This window comes from Loxodonta africana, chromosome 23 (genome assembly GCF_030014295.1).
Source record: "Loxodonta africana isolate mLoxAfr1 chromosome 23, mLoxAfr1.hap2, whole genome shotgun sequence".
NCBI lineage: Eukaryota > Metazoa > Chordata > Mammalia > Proboscidea > Elephantidae > Loxodonta > Loxodonta africana.
Window position 1 is genome coordinate 33,507,643 of NC_087364.1, and position 20,490 is coordinate 33,528,132.

Sequence of the window (20,490 nt, forward strand, 5' to 3'; positions counted from 1 at the left end):
TATGGAAGAAAAAATAGCTATAATGCTAGAAGCCCTAATACATTGCATAAACAGTATACAAAACATTACTAACAGTGTGAACACCAGAAGAGAAATTAGATAACTGGGAGCTTCTAAAAGTCAAATGCCTATGCTCATCCAAAGACTTTCCCAAAAGAGTAAAAAGGTTCCCTACAGATTGGGAAAAAGGTTTTAGCTATGACATTTATGATCAGCTTCTGATCTCTAAAATCTACAGGATACTGCAAAAACTCAACAATAAAAAGTCAACTTGATTAAAATATGGTCAAAAGATATGAACAGGCACTTTACCAAAGAAGACATTCAGGCTGCTAACAGATACATGAAGAAATGCTCATGATCTTTAGCTATTAGAGAAATGCAAATCAAAAATACAACGAGATTCCATATCACCCCAACAAGGCTGACATTAATCCAAAAAACACAATAAATGTTGGAGAGGTTGTGGAGAGACTGGAACACTTATACACTGCTGGTGGGAATGTAAAATGGTACAGCCACTTTGGAAATCAATTTTGCACTTCCATAAACAGCAACAATTAGAACTACCGTATGACCCAGGAGTTCCACTCCTTGGAATATACCCTAAAGAAATAAGAGCCTTCACACAAACAGATATATGCACACCCATGTTCATTGCAGCACTGTTTATAATAGCAAAATGATGGAAGCAACCAAGGTGCCCATCAACGGATGAGTGGATAAATAACTTATGGTATATTCACACAATGGAATAATACACAAAACGGTTGAGAACAATGATGAATCTGTGAAACATTTCATAACATGGAGGAATCTGGAAGACATGCTAAGTTAGTCAACTGCAAAAGAACAAATATTGTATAAGAGCACTATTATTAGAACTCTAGATAAAGTTTAAACACAGAAGAAATATTCTTTGATGCTTACAAGGGTGGGGAAGGAGGGAGAGGGATATTTACTAACTAGATACTAGACACAAATTTTTTTAGGTGAAGGGAAGGGCAACACACAACACAGGGATAGTCAGTACAACGGAACGAAACCAAAAGCAAAGAAGTTTTCTGAATACAACAAAACGCTTTGAAGGCCAGAGTAGCAGGGATGGGGGCCTGGGGACCGTGGTTTCAGGAGACATCTAGGTCAATTGGCATAACAAAATGTATTAAGAAAACTTCTGTACTCTGGTGAGAGGCGTCTGGGGTCTTAGCAAGCATAAATTGGTCTCAACCTGGAGCAAAGGAGAATGAACACCAAAGATACAAGGTTAACATTAGCCCAAGAGACAGAGAGGGACACATAAACCAGAGACTCTATCAGCCTGAGACCAGAAGAACTAGATGGTGCCTGGCTACTACTGATCAGAGACCGGAAGAACTAGATGGTGCCTGTCTACCACTGATCACTGCCCTGACAGGAAACACAACAGAAAATCCCTGATGGAGCAGGAGAACAGTGGGATGCAGATCTTAAATTCCTGTAAAAAGACCAGCCTTAATGGTCTGACTGAGACTGGAGGAACCCTGTTGGTCATGGTTGCCAGACCTTTTGATAGCCCAGGATTGGAACCATTCCTGAAACCAACTCTTCAGACAGGGATTGGCCTAGACTATAAGATAAACAATGACACTGGTGAAGAGTGAACTTCATGGCTCAAGTAGACACATGAGACTATGTGGATGACTCCTGTCTGGTGGCGAGATGAGAAGCAAGAGGGGTACAGGAGCTGGTTGAATAGACATGGGGAATACAGCATGGAGAGGAAGAATGTGGTGTCTCATTAAGGGGAGAGTAGCTGGGAGTGCACAGTGGGGTGTGTCAGGCTTTTTATATGAGAGACTGACTAGATTTATAAACTTTTACCTAAAGCTCAATAAAAACCACAACAGCAAAAACCTGTTTGAAGGCCTGAGGAGCAACCAAAAACAGGGAGAAGCTAGAGGGGACACCGTCATTGAAAGAAGAGGAGCAAACTAAGTGAGCTTCACATTTATCCAGTTTCTCACCAAACAGTACTTCACAGTTCATGAAGCATTGGGAGGTTATAACTGAAGTAGAAACAGTCCTAATAGGATGAGAACATGGGATCTGAGTGCCAGGCTACCAGAGTGTCTGGAAATTAAGGATGAAAATCCTCGAGATGAGGGAGCCACAGAGCAGGGAGCTCTGAAATCTGTAAAAATTCCCCTCAGTTCCTTGGCTCATCCCTGACCTACGCATGCATAGGATGTGACTTCAAGGAATCCAGAAAAAAACAATAGCTGGGAACCTTAAAGATCATTCAAAACCTTCAACTTCTGCCAGATGGGGGAGAGACAGAATCTGGAGTTCAAGTCACACCAAATTGGAGAGGCTTTGTGGACAGCTCAGATTTTCCGTTGGAATCCAAAAAGGGTCATAAAGACCATACTCGTGACTAAGGACTACGCCCTAGGACAAAAGACAAAACCAAAATATGTGCATCCTAACAAAACCTCAACAAAGCCTTCATGGAAGCCACCAGAACAAAACTTGGCACTGTTTAGAGCAAGGTAATAATCCAGGATCGCTACAAGATATAATCTTCACTGTTCAGTATAGAATAAAAATTTAATAGACATGAAGAAGCAGGAAAATGTGACTGATAATCAAGAGAAAAAATGATTAGCTGTACATGCTGATCTACAGATGTCCCCAATGTTGAAATTAGTAGAGAAGGACTTTAAAAATTCTATTATAAGTATATTAGAGGATTTACCAGAAGGAAAGATAGGATCGGTGAACAAATGGGGGAGTTTTAGGAGACAGGTGGAAACTATAAATTAGAATCAAATGAAAAATTCATTGGATAGGCTTAACAGCAATATGGATACAACATAAAAAATGAACATTTAATTCAAAGATAGGTCAATAAAAATTATCCAAACTGAAGCATAGGAAAACAACAACAACAACAACAACAACAACAACAACAGAGCATCCAGGACTTGTAGAACATCAAATGGTTTAATGTGTGTAAACAGTGGTGGAAATTTTTCTAAAATTAATGAAGGACATCAACCCACAGACCCAAGAAATGCAGCAGAACCCCAAAGAGATAAATAAAAAAAGATCGTTTTTAGGGAAACAAAAGTCAGACTGCTGAAAGCCTAAGATAAATCTTAAAAGCACCCAGAGAAAAAGGACAGATTACATTCTGGAGAATATCTATGAGAATTTCATCTTACTTCACACCTGAGATAACAGAAGCTAGAAATAATGAAACATCTCTGAAGTATTGAAATGGAAGCCCTGGTGGTACAGTGGTTAAAGCACTTGACTCCTAACTGGAAGGTCGGTATTTCGAACCCACCAGGCACTCAGCAGGAGAAGGATGTGGCAGTCTGCTTCTGTAAAGATTTATAGCCTTGGAAACCCTTTGGGGGTGGTTCTACTCTGTCCTGTAGGGTCGCTATAAGTCGCAGTTGACTCAACTGCATTGGGTTTGGTTTGGGTTTAAAGTACTGAAATAAATAAAAAAAAAAATCTGTCAACTAGGTAACAAAAGCTGATACATGGTCAAAATGAAAAATCAGTTGTAATTCAATATACTAGCTACAAATAATCAGAAAATGCAATTTAAAAAATACCATTACAGTAGCATTAAAAAACATCAAATACATACAAATAAATTTAAAGAAAGATGTGCAGGATTTCTTCAATGAAAACTAACAATATTATTGAGAAAACTTTTAAAAGACCTTAATGAGTGGAAAATTTTTTCAATATAATGGGATTAGGAAAGTCAATAATGTCAGTTGTCCTCAAATGAATCTATAGAGTCAATGCAATCCCAGCGGATATTCTTGTAGAAATTGACAAGACAACCCTAAAATACATATGGAAATTCAGTAGGGCCTAGGATAGCCAAGATAATCTTACACTAGAATGAGAGAATTGGAGGGTATAAATTACCTGATGTCAAACACACAGTTTGTATTACCATAAGGGTAATAATAATAGGCCAATGGAAAATAGAAAGTCCAGAAAGTGACCTTAACATTTAGTTCATTGATTTTCTGCAGACACCAATCAAATTAACAAGAAGGGAAAGCTTTTTCAAATCTGATGTTAGAACGATTGGATTTCTGAACTTTCATCCTTACTTTATGCCGTTTTCAAAAATTAATTTGAGGTGGATCATAGACCTAAATATAAAACTATTAAAAACTTTTAAAAGGAAACATAGGAGAGTATCTTCATGAATTTGGAGTGGGCAAAGGTATTTTTAGAAAATGCACAAAAGGTATGAACCATAAAGAAAAAAAAAAAATTGGAGGTCATCAAAATTAAAATCAAATTCAGCATTAAGAAAATGAATAGACAAATCATTGATTGGGAGAAACATTCACAAAACATGTATCTGACAAAGCACTGATACCCAAGATATACAGAAACTCAAAAATAAAAAGACAAATATGAGCAAAATATTTGAACAGATGCTTCACAAAATAGTTACAAATGGCCAACAAGCACATGAAAAAGTATTCATCAGGAAAATAAAAAACTACAGCGAGATACTACTACAAACCAACCAGAATGCCTAAAATTAAAAAAAGATTGAAAAAATAAAATCTTGGTAAAGTTATGGAGCAACTGGAACTTGCATACATTGCTGGTGGGAAAATAAAATACATTGTTAACGGTGAAAATGTTGTCTGGTAGTTTCTTATAAAGCTAAACATAAACCTTTTCTTTAACCTAGCAATTCCATTTGTAGGTTATTTTTTTCTGCTAGGTTCTTTTTTTTTTATGCTAAAATTTGTATAATATAAAATTTGCCCTTTTAACCATTTCTAAGTGTACAATTTATTAGCATTAATTACATTCACCAACCTGTTTGTCAGTTTGTCATACTGTGGTTGGTATGATGCTGAAAGCTATGCCACTGGTATTTCAAATTCCAGCAGGGTCATCTATGGTGCATGTTTTAGCAGAGCTTCCAGACTAAGATTAGGAAGAAAGGCCTGGCAATCTACTTCCAAATGTTAGCTAATGAAAACCCTGTGGATCACAGACTTCTACTTACTTATTCTGGACATGTCATCAGGACAGACCAGTTATTAGAGGGGGACATCATTTTTGGTGAGATGTATTGGCACAGTAGCTGCAACAATGGACTGAAGCATGCCAACAATCATGAAGGTGGAGCAGGGCAGGCAGAGTTTTGTTTTGTTGTACATGGGGTCACTGTGAGTACGAGGTGACTTGATGGCAAACAATGACAATAATCTTTTAAAAAATTGAATTGTGTAATTGGGAAGATTTGAGATGTGTTTTCCAGGAAGAATCAGGTATGAATAGTTAGCGTAAGAGCGAGGATTTCAGGCTAGAACATGGAAAGAGAAAACATCACCTGTAGCTGAGCCTTAGAAACACTAATATTTGGAATTGTATTTTGGACACTTTAAGTTTGAGATGCCTGTTAGACATTCGAGGGAAATGCATACTTGGATATGTGAGGCTAGAGCTGAGGGAAGAGGTCAGAGTTGGAAAATTAGTGGTATTTAAAGCCATGTGTCTAGGTAAGATCAACTAAAGAAAGCATACCTAGAGCAGAGAAGAGGGCTTAGGGCTATCCTTGGTGAACACCAATATTTAGTGGCCAGGCAGAGCAGGAAACAGCAAAAAAGACTGAGAAAGAAGGACTAGAAAAATAAGAGGAAACTAGGGAGTTCAATGTTAAAAGTTAAGATGAGATTTCTTTACGGATATATCCTATATATGGATTTTCCCTGTCTTACTTATATTACCCATGGTATTTTTCTGGTGGTGTGTGCTTTTCTGCTCCTTTTTCCCTATATGTAGTCCCAAGCTGTCTGATTTTTTCGAGTTGTTTTCATATCTCTCTATCCAACTTTTTTTGTCTTTTTGTTTCTCTTTTATCTCTCCTTTACCACCTGAATTTGTTTTTTAAATTACTCTAATACATTGTTTCATGATTTTATCATTGATGGTATTCTTAAATGGAGTTGTGTTGCTTATTATTATCATTTAAATATTAGCCTAAAAAAAGAGAACTCGCTAATTAAACTCCTTTTTATTTGTCTCCAATGATTTTCTTTTGTGGGATAATGGATTAATTTTGTAGTTTTGTTTTACTAAAGATTTATTCAGTTATTCTAAATTAGAAGAATGATGTCACTTAATAAAATCCCTCTCATCTTAGAAGCTGTTTTGGTTATTTCAGTGACATAAAATTAATGGTGTTTGTACAGATATATTCATATTATGCACAAGTCCCTTTGGTCTTTACTCAAAAAAGTAATTGTATATTCTTAATTATAAGACAGTTAATTATCTTAATTACAATATGTTTACCTGTGTTTTATTTACTATGCAAAGGCATTCTACTGTGTAGATCATAACAAATTAGGATAACATGAAGAATGGAAATTCCTGAACACTTAATTGTGCTTGGTCTATACATAGACTGTTGTTCGACTGTTGTCACGTGGTTTAAGGTTAGGAAAGGTGTGCGTCAGGGTTGTATCTTTTCACCATACTTTTCAGTATGTATGCTGAGCAAATAATCTGAGAAGCTTGACTATATGAAGAAGAATCCGGCATCAGGATTGGAGGAGGATTCATTAGCGACCCGCCATATGCAGATGACACAACCTTGCTTGCTGAGAGCAAAGAGGACTTGAAGGACTTACTGATGAAGATTGAAGACTTCAGTTTGGATTATACCCCAACATAAAAAAAACAAAAATCCTCACATCTGGAGCAATGAGCAACATCATGATAATTGGAGAAAATAATGAAGTTGTCAAGGATTTCATTTTACTTGGATTTACAATCAATGCCCAGGGAAGTAGCCATCAAGAAATCAAACGACGAATTGTGTTGGACAGATCTGCTGCAAAAGACATCTTTAATGTGTTCCAAAGCAAACATGTCACTTTGAGAACTAAGGTGTGCCTGACCCAAGCCATAGTATTTTCAGTCGCCTCACATGCAGGCAAAAGCTGGGCAATGAATAAAGAATACTGAAGAAGGACTGATGCATTTGAATTATGGTGTTGGCAAAGAATATTGAATATACCCTAAACTGCTGGAGGGATGAACAAATCTGTCTTGGAAGAAGTACAGCCAGAATGCTCCTTAGAAGCGAGGATGGTGCAACTTCATCTCACATACTTTGGACATGCTATCAGGAGGGACCGGTCCCTGGAGAAGGACATCATGCTTGGTAAAGTAGAGAGTCAGCAAAAAAGAGGAAGACCCTCAATGAGATGAATTGACACAGTAGCTGCAACAATGGGCTCAAACATAAAATGATTGCGAGGATGGTGCAGGACTGGGCGATGTTTCATTCTGTTGTACATAGGGTTGCTATGAGTTGGAACCGACTGCATGGCACCTGACAACAATATAGCAATTATAAGGCAAGGGTTTTGTTATGGTTGCTTTAAAAAAAAAAAATTCTCACTCAGAAAAGAAGTCATAACATATTTGAGTTTTTATATGTATTTCATGCTGTAAGGTATTGCCTCAATTACTTTATTTTGAATAACACAGTGTCTATTAAAGAAGGTAGTCAGCCTAAAACGACCTTAATTCATGCTGATATTGGGTACATACAGAAGCTGTAGGACAGAAATCCTAAAAAGGTGAGTAAAAGAAGTTCAGCACAAGTTTATGAAGTAATCCTGGGAATAGGAATTAGAAATCATAAACACTGAATATTCTGTTTTTTTGTTTTTACTGAATATTGTTTAATGAGCCTATTTCAAGAGCAATGTACATCATGAAAATGTAATTCTCAAAATCAGAACAGTATTTCTGAGTGGTCTCTTTGAAGAGAGAGGGGAGGGAAATGGATTGGAGGAGAGATACAAAGGGGGACTAGTCATCATACTATTCCGTTTACATTTTTGTGTACTTAAACTATTTCATAATCAAATAAAACAATACATTAAGTGGCTGTGTGATAGTAATACAAACAGTGCTTTATGCCAAACACATTAGATAGAAATAAAGATGATTTACCAATTGGAAGACTCACTGTGACACTACTGATAATGAAGATAGATGGGAAAAATTTGAATAAAATTAACTTGATGAAATAGGAATTGGGAATATAACTATTTTGGAACTATTTTATATTTTAAAGCGATTTTAAATGTGACTTGCATTGTTTTAGAAATAGAAATGGATTGTTAATTTCTGGGTTCACTATATCAAAACATTCATTTTCAGTTTTGTATTTCATAATATAGTAAATATCTTGATTTGTTAAATAGCACTGTTTAGGTACTATTCACTAGAAATAATTTGATACACTGGTATAATCAGCCATAGGAAAAAACCAAACCAAATCCATTGTCATCAAGTTGATTCTGACTCATAGTGGCCCTATAGACCAGAGTAGAACTGCCCCATAGAGTTTCCAAGGAGTGCCTGGTGGGTTTGAACTGCTGACATTTTGATTAGCAGCTGTAGCACTTAACAGCTACACCACGAGGGTTTCCATAATCGGCCATATCTATTGTATATTTAAAGTTTATTCTTCTGAGCTGTTTGTAGCAAGAGCTTAGAAACAAACTTTCTTTCATCATACTTCATGCCTACTGGTTATTGAATTTGTCGAGGGAGGTGAGCTCTGGATATAGTTTCCTAAAAACCTTCAGTATAATATGATAGCACATGTTCCAGTCTTCCTAATTTTCTATTTCAACAGCAGGCTAGTTAAGGGCCTTGAGGAGTATTACAGAGTTTATGATCTGCTATTACTTTAAGGTTTAATAGTATTGTAATTTTTTAATAGGACTTTTATAAATGGACACAATGTGAGATGCAGTTTCAAACAGACGTAAGGAGTTTTTTTTTTTTCCTTTTAGGTATAAAGGGACAAGAATGTCTCCTGGACCTGATTGCCACATTTCTTGTACTACAGTTTCTTCGCGCTAAGTTCAAAGAAGAAGGAATAGTATTCAAATCACTGATGAAATTAGATGACATTTCCATTTCCAGGTGACTTTATAAGTTTTAGCTATTTATTTTCAACCATTTCTTATTAAATAACCTTGTAAGAAGGCTACAAGGAATTATCTTGCATTTATATACTACTTTTTTAAAACTGATCTATCTGTCTATCTGTCTGTCTATGTATCATCTATCATCTGTCATCTATCTATCATCTGCCTACCTATCTACCTATCATCCATCTATCTATCCGTGTCTGTCTGTCTATCTAGGTAACTTTTAAAAAAATATTGTGTATTAGGTGAAAGTTTACAGAGCAAATTAGTATCCCATTCAAAAAATTGTACACAAAGTGTTCCATGACAGCCTTCTTCCCATTTCTGCCCTGGTTTCCCCATTTCCTTTTATCTGGTTTTCCTGTCCCTTTCTGCTTTCTCATCTTAGCTTTTGGGCACCTCTTTGGTCTGGTATAATTGATTGTTCTATGGAGCAAGTTCGTTTCTGGTGTTATTTTTTTTAGGCCTGTCTGTTGTTTGGCTGGAAAGTGGTTCCCAGGAATGACTGTGGTTCCAAATCAGAGGGGTGTCTTAGGGCCATAATCTCGGAGGTTCCTCTAGTCTCAGGCCAGTAAGTCTAGTCTTCTTTTATGAATTTGATTTTCTGTTCTACATCCTTCTCCCACCCTCTCCAGGACTCTCTATTGTGATCCCTGTCAGAGCAGTCAATAGGGGTAGCCGGGCACCCTCTAGTTCCTCTGGGCTTAGGCTGGTGGCAGCTGTGGTGGTGTGGTCCATTTGTCCTTTGGACTAATTGCTCCCTTGGGTCTTTGGTTTTCTTCACTCACCTTTGGTCTAGATGGGAAGAGACCGCTAGTTATATCTTAGATGGCCACTCGCAAGCTTTTAAGACCCCAAATGTTACTCACCAAAGTAGGAAGTAGAACATTTTCTTTATGTAGTATGTTATGCCAGTTGACTTAGATGTCTCCAGACAGCATGGTCCCCAGCCCTCAGCTCCAGCAACTAGGTCCATCAAGGTGTTTAGTTATATCTTGGAAGCTTCTATGACTTTGCCTTGGTCAAGAGGATAGATTTTAAAGTGTTCTTTTCAACAGTGAATACGATGTAGTTCCTCTTCAGTTTATTGTTCCTGGCATACTAGACCATATGATTGTCGATTTAAAATGGCCAATTTCATCTCACTAATGCCTAGGATACAGATCTTTAAGCATTCCATTTCATGTTTGACAACTTCCAATTTTCCTAAATTCATAATTCCTACATTCCACATTCTGATTATTAATGGATGTTTGCAGCTGTTTCTTCTCTTTTGAGTCTTGACACATCAAATGAAGGTCTCAAAAGCTTTACTCCATCCATGTCATTAAGGTCAACTCTACTTTGAGGAGGCAGCCCTCCTCTAGTCATAATTTGAGTGCCTTCCAACCAGAGGGGCTCATCTTCTGGCATCATATCAGACATTGTTCCGCTACCATTAATAAGGTTTTCACTGGCCAGTTTTTTAAAGAAGTAGATCCTGAAGTCTTTCTTCCTAGTCTGTCTTAGTCTGGAAGCGACACTGAAACCTGCCCACCAGGAATGATCCTGCTGTTATTTGAAATACCGGTGGCATAGCTTCCAGCATCATAGCAACACACAAAACACCACAGTACAACAAATCATCAGACAGAACATGGCCAGGGGCTGACTGTGGAACAGACCATCAACTGCTCATATGCAAGTTCAAGTTGAAGCTGAAGAAAATGAAAGCAAGTCCACAAGAGCCAAAGTACGACCTTCAGTATATCCCACCTGAATTTAGAGACCATCTCAAAGATAGTTTTGATACATTGAACACTAATGATGTTTCAATAAATGGATACAATGCTGGAAAGAGTCACTTGTCCATGCCAAAAACAGATAATTTGTGGGATGACATCAAGGAAAGAAAAAGGTCATTAAAAAGGGAGGAAAGAAAGAAAAGACCAAAATGGATGTCAGAAAGAGACTCTAAAACTTGCTCTTGAAGGTAGAGTAGCTAAAGTGAACAGAAGAAATGATGAAGTAAAAAACCTGAACAGAAGATTTCAAAGGGCTGCTTGACAAAACAAAGTATTATAATGACATGTGCAAAGATCTGGAGATAGAAAACCAAAAGAAAAGAACATACTCAGAATTTCTCAAGCTGAAGAAACCAAAGAAAAAATTCAAGCCTCTAGTTACAATATTGAAAGATTCTATGGGGAAAATATTAAACAACTCAGGAAGCATCAGAAGCAGATGAAAGGAATATACAGAGTCACTGTACCAAAAAAATTGATCAACGTTGAACCACTTCAAGAACTGATGATATTGAAGGAAGAAGTCCAAGCTGCACCAAAGGCATTGATGAAAAACAGGGCTCCAGAAATTGACAGAGTACCAATTGAGATGTATTAACAAATGAATACAACACTGGAAACAGTCACTTGTCTATGCCAAGAAATTTGAAAGCAGCTACCTGGTCAACTGACAGGAAGAGATCCATATTTGTGCCCATTTCAAAGAAAGGTGATCCAACAGAAAGTGGAAGTTATCAAACAGTATAATTAATACCACACATAAGTAAAACTTTGGTGAAGATAATTAAAAAACGGTTGCAGCTTTATATCGATAGTGAACTGCCAGAAATTCAAGCCGGATTCAGAAGAGGACATGGAACCAGGGATATCATTGCTGATGTCAGATGGATCTTGGGTTAAAGGAAAGAATATCAGAAAGGTGTTTACCTGTGTTTCATTGACTATGCAAAGGCATTCTACTGTGTGGATCATAACAAATTATGGAGAACATTACAAAAGATGGGAATTCCAGAACAATTATGCTCATGTGAAACCTGTACAAAGACCAATAAGCAGTCGTTTGAACAGAACAAGGGGATACTTCATGGTATAAAATCAGGAATGGTGTGTGCCATGGTTGTATCCTGTTATCGTAATTATTCAGTATGTATGCTGAACAAATAATCTGTAACTGGACTATATGACTAAGAATGCAGCATCATTATTGGAAGAAAACTGATAAACAACCTGCAATATGCAGATGGCACAACCTTGCTTGCTGAAAGCAAAGAGGACTTGAACTTACTGATGAAGATCAAAGACTTTAGCTTTCAGTATGGATTACATCTCAAGATAAAGAAAACAAAAATCCTCACAACTGGACCAATAAGCGTCACCATGATAAACGGAGAAAGGATGAAGGCGTCAAGGATTTCATTTTACTTGGAATCACAATTAATGGCCATGAATGTAGCCACCAAGAAATCAAACAAGGGTGGGGTCAAGATGGTGGAGTAGTCAGACGCTTCCGGTGATCCCTCTTACAATGAAGACCTGAAAAAACAAGTGAAAAGATTATATTTATGACAACGTAGGAGCCCTGAACATCAAAGGCAAAGTTAGAAAACAGACTGAGCAGCAGAGGGAGAGAGAGAGACGGTTCAGTAGCAGAGAGGAGTTGCTGGACCTGAATCACCAGGAACCCTCAGGCACCATTCGCAGGAGTGACTGTGGTGGGCTGGTGGTAGTCTTCAGCTGCAGTTTCCTCAGGGAGAAACAGCCAGCTGCACAGCCTACTCACACCTCTGGAACCAAAGAAGAATGATGCTCTGGGCAAAAGCTAAGTTCTTGCATATATTTTACTGTGCCCCCAGCCCCCAAGCCAGCTTCAGTGACTGTCAGTTTCCCTGGGCCTGAGATATGCCCTGCTGAGCAATCTGAGCCATTCTCCCAGCCATGGAAGAGGAATAAATTCACAACTGGGGGAAAAGATAATCAGCCAGCTCCACTAACCCAGGGATAAAATAAAGAAATTCATAGAATCCAATGAGAATGAAAATACTTCCTATCAGAACGTTTGGGATACAGCTAAAACAGTGCTTGGAGGTCAACTTATATCAATAAATGCACACGTACAAAAAGAAGAAAGGGTCAAAATCAAAGAATTATCCCTACAACTTGAACAAATAGAGAGCAACAAGAACAACAAAAACACTTCAGGAACCAGAAGAAAGCAAATAATAAAAATTATAGCAGAATTTTTTATAGCAGAATTAAATGAAATAGAGAACAGAAAAGCAATTAACAATATCAAAAGCTGGTTCCTTGAAAAATTTAGCGAAATTGATAAACTTTTGGCCAAAATGATTTAAAAAGAAAAAGAGGAGAGAAAGGAAATAGCCCGAATAAGAAATGAGATGGGCGATATCACAGCAGACCCAGCTGAAATTAAAAGAAACTTATCAGATTACTATGAAAAATTGTACTCTAACAAATTTGAAAACCTAGAAGAAATGGATGAATTTCTAGAAACACACTACTTACCTAAACTAACAGAGGTAGAACAACTGAAGAAACCCATAACAAAATAAGAGATTGAAAAGGTAATCAAAAAACTCCCGCCAAAAAAAAAAAAATCAATCCTGGCTGGTATGGCTTCACTGCAGACTTCTACTGAACTTTCAGAGAAGAGTTAACACCACTAATACTAAAGGTATCTCAGAGCATAGAAATGGATGGAATATTCCCAAACTCATTCTATGAAGCCAGCATATCCCTGATACCAAAACCAGGTAAGAACATCACACAAAAAAAGAAAATTATGGACCTATATCCCTCACGAACTTACATGCAAAAATCTTCAAAAAAAATTCTAGCCAATAGAATTCAACACCATATCCAAAAAAAAAAAAAATTCACGATGGCCAAGTGAGATTCATACAAGGTATGCAGGGATGGTTCAACATTAGAAAAACAATTAATGTAATCCATCATATAAACAAAACAAAAGACAAGAACCACATGATCTTATCAATTGATGCAGAAAAGGCATTTGACAAAGTACAACACACATTCATGATAAAAACTCTCAGCAAAATAGGAATAGAAGGAAAATTCCTCAACATAAAAAAGGACATTTATACAAAGCCAAAAAAAACCCAGTGCGCAAAGCCAATAGCCAACATCATTCTAAATGGAGAGAGTCTGAAAGGATTCCCCTTGAGACTGGGAACCAGACAAGGATGCCCTTTATCACGACTCTTATTCAGCATTGTGCCTGAGGTCCTAGCCAGAGCAGTTAGGCTAGATAAAGAAATAAAGGGCATCCAGATTGGCAAGGAAGAAGTAAAAGAATTTTTATTTGCAGGTGACATGATCATATACACAGAAAACCCTAAGGAATCCTCAAGAAACCTACTGAAACTAATAGAAGAGTTCAGTAGAGTGTCAGGATACAAGATAAACATACAGAAATTAGTTGGATTCCTCTATAACAACAAAAAGAATATCGAAGAGGAAATCACCAAATCAATACCATTTACAATAGCCCCCAAGAAGATAAAATACTTAGGAATAAATCTTACCAGAGATGTAAAAGCCTTATACAAAGAAAAGTACATGACACTACTGCAAGAAACCAAAACAGACCTACATAAGTGGAAAAACATACCTTGCTCATGGATAGGAAAACTTAACATTGTAAAAATATCTATTCTACCAAAAGAGATCTGTAGATACAATGGAATTTTGATTCAGATTCCAACGACATTTTTTTATGAGATTGAGAAACAAATAACCAACTTCATATGGAAGGGGAAAGGAAAGAGGCCCCAGATAAGTAAAGCATTACTGAAAAAGAAGAACAAAGTGGGAGGCCTCACTGTACCTGATTTTAGAACCTATTATACCACCACAGTAGTCAAAACAGCCTGGTGCTGGTACAACAACAGATACATAGACCAGTGGAACAGAATTGAGAATCCAGACATAAATCCATCCACATATGAGCAGCTGATATTTGATTTGAGAAAGGCCCAAAGTCAGTCAAATGAGGAAAAGACAGTTGACAGTCTCTTTAACAAATGGTGCTGACATAACTGGATACCCATCTGCAAAAAAATGAAACAAGACCCACACCTCACACCACGCACAAAAAACAAATTCAAAATGGATCAAAGACCTAACTATAAAATCTAAAATGCTGAAGATTATGGAATAAAAAACAGGAACAATGCTAGAAGCCCTAATACATGGCATAAACAGTATACAAATCATTACTAACAATGTACAAACACCAGAAGAGAAACTAGATACCGGGGAGCTCCTAAAAATCAAACACCTATGCTCATCCAAAGACTTCACCAAAAGAGTAAAAAGATTACATACAGACTGGGAAAAAGTGTTAGCTATGACATTTCCTATCAGCTTCTGACCTCTAAAATCTATATGATACTGCAAAAACTCAACAACAAAAAGACAAATAACCCAGTTAAAAAATTAGCAAAAGATATGAACAGGCACTTCACCAAAGAAGAGTAGTGTGCTGGCAATATAGACAGTTACTTATCTTGCTTGGTGATGACTGTTTTATCTGAGATTCCAGAGGGGCGTGTAGCCTGTGTGCGCCAGCTGGCTGGGTCGAGATTGCCCTCAAAGGTCAGGCCTTCGTCCTGTGCTTGTGCTGTCTCAGGAAGCCGTGATCAGTTCCTCCGCTCCTAGTCCAAAGCCCAGTGCCAAGGTTTTCTGGCTGGGACGCTGCACTCCAGGCTCCAAAACCAATCCCTGCCTTCCCTGCGATTTCTCCTTCTCTTGTCAACTGAGTCGTTGTGCAGCCTGTGTGCGCTGGCTGGGTTTCCGCCGAGGTTACTTCAGGGCGCTAGGGCTGCGTCCCTTGCTTGCGCCGCCTCAGGAAGCCCTGATCAGCCCCACCACTCTGGCACCAGGGAACCGCAAAGGCTCAAGGCTGTGGCACGGAACGCTGGTTCCAGAAGCGGTTGCCGCTTCAGAGTGTGGCTTTTTGCTCCCCTGTCACTCAGGTCAGCTCCTTAGTTCTGTGTTTGATGGTCAGGGCTTGTAGATTGTCATATATGTGCTCGATTCACTTGTTTTTCTGAGTCTTTGTTGTAAGAGGGATCCGCTGTAGCTTCTACCTAGTCAGTCATCTTGGCCCCGCCTTCATGTATTTTTTTGGTGTGTGTTGTTGACACTTTCTTTTTTCCACTTAATTTTCTGTGCTGAGTCATTTTTCTTTATGTATTTTCTTTTCATTGTTCTTGATTTTGTATTTACTGAGTCTTTATGGTTTTTATTTTGATGTGTAGGATTGTTAGTTTCCTTTGTGGATACCTGAATATTTACCTCGATTTTTCTAAGTTTAAACAATCTTTTGTTTCTTTACAACACCTTGACTTCTTCTCCATATGAAAGATCTGTGACTACATTTAATCCCTATGTTTTGTTTTAATGTTGTCATCTTTTACATATTGATGTCTCTGTTTCCCTATTTTCAGTGTTTTAGCTTTATTTGTGACTTCCCTTTCTGGGTTGATACCTGGTTATTCTATCCTGTGTTCTAGTCTTCTGTTATTATCTGATATTACTGATTTTCTAACCAGAAGTCTCCATTCAGTATTTCTTTTAATTTTGGTTTGGTTTTTACAAATTCCTTTAACTTCTGTTTATGTGGAAATGCCCTAATTTCACTGTCATGGTTGGGAGTTTTGTTGGGTATATAATTCTTGGCTGCCAGGTGTTTTCCTTCAAGGCTTTATATATGTCATCCCATTGTCTTCTTGCCTGCATGGTTTCTGCTGAGTAGTCCAAGCTTCCTCTTCTTGACTCTCCTTTGTAGATGACTTTTTGTTTATCCCTAGCCACTCTTAAAACTCTCTTTTTACCTTTGGTTTTTTAAGTTTGATTATAATATGTCTTGGTGGCTTTCTTTTGGGATCTACATTGTGTGGAGTTCGATCAGCTTCTTGGATAGATACCTTCTCATCTTTCATGATATCAGGGAAGTTTTCCACCAACAAATCTTCAGCAATTCTGTGTGTATTTTCTGTTATTTACCCCTGTTCTGGTACTCCAATCACTCGTAGGTTATTCCTCATGATAGAGTCTCACAGAATTCTTGGGGTTTCTTCATTTTTTTTTAATTCTTTTTTCTGCTTTTTCCTCAAATGAGTTGGTGTCAAGTGCTTTATCTTTGACTTCACTAATTCTGACTTTCTGCCTCAATACTGCTCCTATGACTTAATATTGAGTTGTCTAATTCTGAAATTTTGTGGTTAATCTTTTAGATTTCTGTTTGCTGTCTCTCTATGGATTCTTGCAGCCCATTAAAATTATCATTATGCTTTGCATAACCTTCTTAATTTCCTCTATAGCTTTGACTGTGTGTTCCCCGACTTGTTCTGCATTTTTCCTGATCTCCCTCTTGATCTCAGGAAGAACTCTGTATATTCATCTTTTGAATTCTATTGCTGGTAATTTCAAGAAATTATCTTCCTCCGGAAGATTTCTTGATTCTTGTTTTGCTCACTTACTGAAGCCATCATGTCCTGCCTCTTTATGTGATTTGATGTTGACTGTTGTTTCCAAGCCATCAATAAGTTATTATATTTATTTATGTTTGTATACTATATTCTAGCTTCTTGTTTTAATATGCCCAAATAGGCCAGTCATGTGAGCTAGTTGATAATTGTCACATTTGAAGCTCTCATGTCCTGTCACCAGGGTCATTAAGAGTTTTTACTAGGTATGTGAACCCAGGAGTCCGTTTGCTTTTCTTGTATAAATTCATCTTAGGTGTCTAGGTTGTCAGTCACGTAGTGTGTGGTTCAGGCTCTCACCTACAGTTCTAGATGGACAGGGGTGATTGGCGTAGGCACAGGTATCTGGCTCCAGTAGGGGATCATGTGCTGAGTAAGGCAAGAGGCTTACGGCTGCTCCTGAGTGTCTGGGAGGAAAGCGTGTCCCCGTTCCCTGGAGCATGTAGATGGGTAGGTTTTGCAGCCAGAGTATGGGTACCCAATGCTATTGGCTGTAGGGACTGGGAGGCAGCACTTATTCTTGGATCCTTGTCATGAGTGGCTAGGTGATATGGGTGAAACCACCGGTCCTTAGGTCCCTGATGTGCTTAAGTGAGGACCTTGCTAATGAGCAGAGCAGTGTTAAATGTCATGAACCTCCCACTCCACCTTATAGCTGATACAGTTGAACTTAGACTTCAGGTGTATACCCTGTTGTAGTGTGGTAATGAGGACCTATGCAATGGAGTGAGCCCACACAGGTCTATGCAGGGGTGAAAGGCATTCAAAGTCTGTGGACCCCCTTATGCCTGTGCCTAGACAAAGGAACTGTGCCTGCCCTGAGTTTCCAGCTTAGGGGAGCTGGCAGATAATTTTTTCCTGTTTGTTAATTTGTTCCCTCTCCAAAGCTGGGAGAATGGCTCAGAACATTTGATGGGTGCTCTTCCAGCCCAGGGTATGCAGCAGTTGCTGAAGCCAGCCCAGACCTGGTGCAGAGTAGGGAGGGAGCAGGTAAATGGGAGAGAAGTTCTTCCCAAAGGTGGTGTTTTTTGAACCACGTGGTAGCTTAGATGCATGTACTTATGTTTTGCTGATTGAGTGCTGCTTCTTGCTGGTTCTGGAGGGTTGAGCAGACCCTGCTCCTCAGCCTCTCCCTATGTGGAAAACGCATCCCAAGCGCCACTGCTTGCCTTACCGCACATGGCGATCCAGCCTGCAAGGTGGTGGTTCCCACTGGCAACTCCTCACTGCTTCTGAACCATCTCTCCCTCGCCTGTCCCTCAGTCTGATTCTTCAACCTTGCCTTTGATGTTCAAGGCTCCTAGATTGTCGTATGTAATTGATTCATTGGCTTTTTTGGGTCTTTGTTGTAAGAGGGACCACAGGAAGTGTCTGACTACTCTGCCATCATGGCCCTGCCCCCTGTCATTTCTTCTTGTCTTTTTATATAAGTGAGGTCGTATAATATTTGTTCTTTTGTGATTGGCTTATTTCACTCTGCATAATGTCTTTAGGCTCCATTCAGATTGTAGCATGATTCAGAACTTCATTTCTTTTGTTGGCAGAATAGTATTCCATTGTACATATGTACCAGGTTTTGTTTATCCATTAATATTTTGATGGGCATTTAGGTTGTTCCCACCTTTTGGCTATTGTGAATAGTGTTGCAGTGAACATTGGTGTACAAGTCTCTTTTTGAGTCTCTGCTTTCAAGTCTTTTGGGTATCTACCTAGGAATGGAATTGTTGGGTCATATGGTGGTTTTTATGGTAATTCTTTTATCAGGAGGGACCAGTCCCTGGAGGACATCATGCTTGGTAATATAGAGGGTCGGCAAAAAAGTGGAAGACCCTTAAAGAGATGGACTGACTTAGTGGCTGCAACAATGGGCTCAAGCATAACAACAATTATGAGGATGGCACAGAACCTCTGGGTCACTACGAGTTGGAACTGACTCAGTGGCAGCTGACAACAACATGGTAGTTCCACATTTAGTTTTTTGAGGAACCACCACACTGTTTTCTACAACAGCTGTACCGTTTGCATTCTCACTACCAATGGATAAGGGTTCCAATTTCCTTACATCCTTGACAACATTTAGTATTTCCTGTTTTTTTTTTTTTTTTTTTTAATCTTAGCTATCCAAGTAGGAGTGAAATGGTATCTCACTGTGGTTTTGATTTGCATCTCTCTGATGGCTAATGACACTGAATGTCTTTTCATGTGTTTAGTGGCCATTTGAATGTCCTCTTTGGTGAAATGTTTTTTCAAGTTCTTTGCTCGTTTTATGATTGGGTTATTTGTCATTTGGTTATCAAGTTGTTGAAGTTTTATATATATTTTGGTTATTAGATTCTTGTCAGATATACAGTTTCTGAAGATATACTCCCAGTTGATAGCCTGCCACACCACATTTTTGGTAAAGTAAGGGTTTTTTTACGGGTTCTTATTTTGATGAACAAAAGTTTTTAATTTTTACGAAGTCTCATTTATTTATTTTGTGTTTTGCTGTTTGTGCTTTTGTTATTGTGTTTGATAATCCCTTGTTAAAAACTAGGCCTGACAGCATTGCCCCTGCTCTTTCTTCTAAGAATTTTATGGTTTTAGTTTGCATATTTAGATCCTTAATCCATTTTGAATTTGTTTCTGTGTATGTTATGTGACATGGATTTTGTTTCATTTTTCTGTATGTGAAATCCAGTTTTCCCAGCACCATGTGTTGAAGAGACCCTTCTTTCCCCACTGAATGGACTTAACACCCTTTTCAGAAATCAGTTGACAATAGATGTGTGGGTTTACATAGATCAAGAGGCAGTTGTTCGAACAGAACAAGGAGATACTGTGTGGTTTTAAGTCAGGAAAGGTATGTGCCAGGCTTATATTATTTCACCATACCTATTCAGTCTGTTTGCTAAGCAACAAGCTGAGAAGCTGGACTATACGAAGAAGAATAAGGCATCAGGATTGAAGGAAGACTCATTAACAACCTGGGATATGCAGATGATGCAACGTTGCTTGCTGAAAGTGAAGAGGACTTGAAGCACTTACTAATGAAGATCAAAGACCATAGCCTTCAGTATGGATTATACCTCAACATAAGGAAAACAAAAATTCTCATAACTGGACCAATAAGCAACATCATGATAAATGAAGAAAAGATGGGAGTTGTCAAGGATTTCATTTTACTCAAAT

The 20,490-nt window shown here is 38.2% G+C and overlaps 1 protein-coding gene across 6 annotated transcripts in view; it reads left to right on the forward strand.

Annotated features, from left to right (window-relative positions):
* Positions 1-20,490, forward strand: part of PARP4 (poly(ADP-ribose) polymerase family member 4) — a 260,869-nt gene that overhangs the window by 223,705 nt on the left and 16,674 nt on the right. For all 6 annotated transcript variants that reach the window (XM_064275429.1, XM_064275428.1, XM_064275424.1 and 3 more), the window contains one exon: positions 8,865-8,997. In XM_064275429.1, the coding sequence (XP_064131499.1) occupies positions 8,865-8,997 (133 nt within the window). The remainder of the gene's footprint in view (positions 1-8,864; positions 8,998-20,490) is intronic.